The 5,522-nt window shown below is 39.0% G+C and overlaps 1 protein-coding gene across 5 annotated transcripts in view; it reads right to left on the minus strand.

Moving 5' to 3' along the window:
• Positions 1-2,628, minus strand: part of LOC122067583 (probable methyltransferase PMT5) — a 25,743-nt gene extending 23,115 nt beyond the window's left edge. For 4 of the 5 annotated variants that reach the window (XM_042631413.1, XM_042631415.1, XM_042631414.1 and 1 more), the window contains exons 1-4: positions 2,434-2,626; positions 1,088-2,196; positions 582-717; positions 186-426 (exon numbers count right to left, since the gene is read on the minus strand). In XM_042631413.1, the coding sequence (XP_042487347.1) occupies positions 186-426; positions 582-717; positions 1,088-1,599 (889 nt within the window). In that variant the 5' untranslated portion in view covers positions 1,600-2,196; positions 2,434-2,626. Of the gene's footprint in view, positions 1-185; positions 427-581; positions 718-1,087; positions 2,197-2,433 lie in introns of all 5 variants that reach the window. The other variant, XM_042631416.1, reaches the window with a different exon arrangement.
• Between the last annotated feature and the right edge of the window lie 2,894 nt (positions 2,629-5,522).

Consider the following 5,522-nt stretch of genomic DNA (forward strand, 5'->3'; position numbering starts at 1 on the left):
TTAACTCCAGAATTGTGGTAGCAACTTTCTTAAGAAAAATTTTAAGCAGTTACGATTTCATGGCAATAAGAACAGAAGTCAGAAGAGCATTAATCAAGGAATAGCAAAGCCCAAATAAGAAACTCAGAACTAAGATTAATCACTAGCAGTGTGAAAATGCCTTATTCAAGGAATTCCAGAAGTACCTTTCTCATCCCATATGATACCACATTGAGCACAATGCACCACATCAAATGACAACGATGGGTATGGAAGTTGCCTTGAAATGAAGTTGCCAATCATTGCTGGAAGACCTCTCTCAAGGGACAGCTGTACTTGACTCCCAAATACCTCATATGCCGCAATACAGATAGTCATTAACTTCAGTGAGAACAAATGAGCTCCAAAACTACCAAATCCACAACCAATATCTAATACAGTGCGTACCTGTAATTAACATGACAGAGCATTTAGATATGTTTCCAGTGTGATTTCATAAAAAGATTTCCTCTATACTTTTCAATAAAGGAGAAATTATTTCATTACAGTATATATTGATCACAGGTAAGATAAAGAGCACAAAGAGGAAAAGAAAGACTTACACCAGCTTGAAGAAATTCAGAGTCACTTCCCAATCCTATCATCTCAGCAATTTGGCGAGAGTAATCTTTGACACCATCAATTATCATACCATCCTCAGAGTGAAAAGCAATTTGATTCTCCTCCAATAACATTAATCTGAAGAGTTAAAAAATGAAGAGTTTATCGTAAGATCACAGACACTCAAAAACTCTTCTCAATATATGAAACATGAGAATTTATTGCAACAGTGGAATTTCCTGGTGAGAATCACAAAGGTTTAAATCATAGTTGACATGGCATCAAGGTGATCTTAGGCATTGAAGGAGGGAAAAAAATCAAGGCGATACCAACAATGTGTCGAGGCATACCGCGTACGCCTAGAAGACCAAGGCGCCTGAACACCTTGGTGACACCTTGACAACTATGGTTTAAACTTAAACAATGGGTATTACGTTAATGATCCCTCAGTCCCTTGAGAGAAAAATTTAGACATTGCACCTCAGTGATCTTCAATCAAGAAGCATACCTTTTTGTCATGCTTCCAGAAGAAAGGAACTGGTCTTTGGTTATCTTCACATTGCCACTCCATATGACATCCCTCCCAGCAGGCCACCTCAATGGAATCTTGTAGTCCTTTGGGGGCCGAACCAAACAACGTTGTCCCACCCGTGACACTCCACAATGACGATCAAATTCCTTCCCATTCTGAAAACCAGCTAACTCGTTAGCAGAGACATTATAGCAAGGTACGTGGTGCTCTCTTTCCTTACCACAAAGATAGAGCTCCTCTATGTGAGTTATTCCCAGTGAGAGCGACCTTATTTCCAAGAAATCAATTGTTGCTTGTTCCTTTAGTCTTCTGTAGTTCTTATAAATGTCAGTTATCGGGAAGGAGGCAATAGAGTTCAAGGTGTTTGAAGAAGATGAGCTGAAGATTACAATCAACCCAAGGATGCTAACAAAAAACAAAAGTAACCAGTTGAGTGGCGGTTTACGGCCAGAATTGACAAAGAGTTGGTGAGACCAGTGGCTTCTCATGTCCAAATTGAACACAATCTCCTTCAAACCGCTGATTATGGATCCAATATAGAACTATCCCTTTAATTTGAATATCCAAGAATTGTAAAAAAGCATAACCAAACATGAGATCCAAACTTCTACTTATGCGTTGAATGACTCGGACAATTCCTATTAGCATTGAAATCACAAGCTCGGGTTTTCGTTATCAGCTGGTATGAAACATGAACCCAGTGAAGATCTCCAGATGATAGCTTTGTAATTTCCCTCAAACCCCAAAATAGAGGTTTTTAATAATGAATTACGAGCCGAAAAGTTGATAAAACCTCTAAATTGAGAGAAATTACAATTTGTATGCATTCAAATCCAGAAACCAGGCCAACTAGCAACGTTCAAAGCACGATATTTCAAATCAAGTGATCCAACATTCAATGCCAAAGGATGGACAAAAATCAGCTTCCTGGATCACGAAAACTCGACAATCTAGAAAATTCACAGCGAAACAATGCTAAATTCTTCACAATTTAGGAATCTCAGACACCAACCCTTTGTTTCGACCTAATTAATTTAAACCCATTTCCACTGCACCGAATCCAGCAAGCATTTCTCTGAATCAACCTGCAATGTTTCAGCAATCTAGAGAATTACAAGTGGCATTATGTATCAAATACGAAATCAGAAGCTTCGTGAATTTGGAGATGGAAGTAAGTCCAGATCTCCGAAAAATAATCAGAAAAAATACAACAGACAAAATCACTTCAATTTCCAACATGTTCGGAAACAATGGAAGGAAAGAGCAAGGAAGATAGAAATCAAAAACAAGTAATGAAGATCTTTGTTAGGGATTAGGCATACCAGTTCCTTCAAGTACTTCGGAGGAAGACAAGAATATGTTGTATGGAGAGAGATTTGATTCGCTATTAGCAGCAAACTGAGAGGAGTGACTTTTTTTTTCTGTTTTTTGGACGAAAGAGAGTGACTTTAGTTGTTGGATCCGCCCAGGTTCTTCGTGAAATTCGTTCTGTCCAGTAAAGATGGTGTTTTTATATCTGATTTTTGTTTATTCTTTATTCTGAGTGGGGGCCGGGGGCAGGCTTTTATACCTTATCCAAGCGCATGCATTTGGATAAACACGGAAAAAACGGCAAAAAGAAATTCCGATAAATGCCGGTAATTTATTGTTGAAAGTCAAATCCATTGTAGTTACCAAAGTATCCTTAGTTATTATACTTTTATTATGTGCTTGTTATTATTATTCTGTTTATATTCAATTGCCCATTTTAAACTTTTTTTTTTTTTTTATGAGTATTTTATCGTTATTCGTTGCCACAGAATTGGGCACTTTATTCTACAGTTGCCGCATTGTTTAGTTCACTCATAAGAATTGATACACTTTATTCTAGAGTTGCCGCATTGTTTATTTCGCTCATAAGAATTGACACAAAAACATAAATACAGGCACTTTAATGTGTTGAACATTAATCCATAGTAATCCCCAAATGATTTATCGTAACACAATTGATAGTTACTTCTCCCATACCTAAGAGTAGGGGTGTCAATTTGTGACCCGAACCGGGTAAACTGACCGGGACCGACCGTTTAAAGACCGGCCCGGCCCGGACCTTTTATTAAACGTGTCGGGCTTCAGCCCGGCCTGTTTATAAATGGTCGGTCTCGGTTTTGCTACTTGAACCGTCGGGCGCCCCACCGAGACCGACCGAATAACTCCCGACCGAGACCGGCCTATTGTGCACCGACTTGGCCCGACCCTTTAATGATTGTAGAATACCTATTTTACCCCCCAAATTAAAGAATAAAAACTAAAAAGTAAAGACATGTTCACATTTTAAATAATGATTATATTTTGTATCATTTATTGATTTATTGTCATTTTTTTGGGCTTGCATAAGTGGGCCGGAATATAATAGCACATTTTAAAGAGGGCCCGTTTAAAAACCGGTTAAAGCCCGTTTAACATTAAACATGTCCGTAACCCGGTTAAGGCCCGACTAAAGCCCGATTAAGGTGGCCCGATTATAACCCGAGACCGACCGACCGAATATAAAGTGTACCATGCCCTCAATAACTAAGCCCGATTAGTTAAATGGGCGGACACGGTGTAGCCTTTGAAAGTCTTCAAGCCCGATTAAGCCCGACCGAAACCGAACCGGCCCGACCGGTTGACACCCCTACCTAAGAGGCACTTATTGTTGTGTCCATATTTTGTGCATTTGTGGTATTCCAATGGTTGATGTCTACCAACATAAATGACTACACATTCGATGCTCGGCATGTAAAGTATATCCAATAAGGTTTAAGCACTCCATTAGGGATGAAAATCCAAGTCAGCAAGTTGTCGGACTGTGATTGGTTGAAGTTCGGGATCCGATAATATTATTATTCGAAAAGTGTTTCATATATTTTGATCCAGTCATTGGTCTTGACACTATGAATTTCAAAACATTTCGTCCTCGAAATTGAATTTTTCAAACTTGATCGAAGATCTCTTCAGGTTACCCTACACATTTTTAATCAATTATCACACATCGGGATTGAATCATTGGTAACGATAGGTGACATTCAAATTTACATTTGCATACCCCATGGTAATCATACTACTTGGCTTGGGCACATGGAGGACATCATGTAATGTCCCTAGTCCGGTATTATGTCCAACTCCAACTTCGGTTACTGACCAGTGAACCTACCAATCGGATCAATATTCCAACTGGTCCCAAAGTTCTTTACATTCCACTATAGGGTGCTTGGCACTTCTTGCCACCCTAACTTAGCAAAGGAATCATTCACGCATCGGATTATAGCTAGTCCATGTGTTTTATTTAATTGTAGTGGGACACTCTGATGCCTACAACTGGCAATCTCCATATCTTCAATTTATAGTCCCAAGCCAGTAATACAAAGAAATCCTATACTAGATGAAATGAATTTTAGGAATTTCCTATTGAATATTGAAAGGACATGATTCCGCATCGAAGGCAATAAGAAAGAAAGAAAAGAATTAAGTACTTTTTAAACTAATTGAAATTGCGTTGTTGTGTCAGAAGAAGGATAGCAATACTGATTCAGTATACTCTAAAGACATCTTCGATACACTATTGCGATCTCACAAAGATGATAGTGAGTTTCCATTCACTAATTCCATCTTTCATAAAATCGATCCCCTTTGACTATACAAGAATATGTGGAGTTCAGCAATGTCTGAAACACGAAGAGACGTTCTTCTGTTGATATTATACCAGATTAAATACTAGGTCATCATAGCAATAATATACCTTCCATATTCATTGTGGGTTGGTTATCGTCAGCACGGGTTTAGCTTACAATGTATGGAGCCCTTGGTCAAGAGTATTTTACAGAGAGCCGACAAGGAAATCCATTAATAACTTTCTATTTTGATCCTTTGGCACAACTCGATGAATTTAGTAGATCCTTTTAGGAGGCCCCAATGACTAAATCAAATTTGCAAACCTTCGACGCATTGATAGCCACCGGCACTTGTGTTGAGAACAAACTTTTAAGAGATGCCCAATACCAAGGGGTGTCCCAGGACTCTAGGAAGAAAGTGATGTTTGGGCAAGGCAAGAATTCATAGGTGACTACAGTGAATGCAGTTTAGCAGCAAGCAACATCAACGGCCGTATCTCACCCTCAACCATTTGTGACACAAGCAAATCCTTTGGCCCAAATGGTTCCTCAACCAAAGTCGCAATTCACGGACTAAGGAATGCCATTGGCTACAATACATGAAAAATTAAAAAACAGGGCCTCATATGTATGGTTATTCCTAGGACTGCCACCTTGGCATAGAAAGCATGAATTTGCACCTACCACAACCGGAAGGGCCACACAATGGAGCAATGTATTAATCTATAACATGCAATCCAAGATTTTTTGGACAATGGGACTATAGAGGTGAAGATCAA

Source organism: Macadamia integrifolia, unplaced genomic scaffold (assembly GCF_013358625.1).
Source record: "Macadamia integrifolia cultivar HAES 741 unplaced genomic scaffold, SCU_Mint_v3 scaffold2987, whole genome shotgun sequence".
NCBI classification, from domain to species: Eukaryota; Viridiplantae; Streptophyta; class Magnoliopsida; order Proteales; family Proteaceae; genus Macadamia; species Macadamia integrifolia.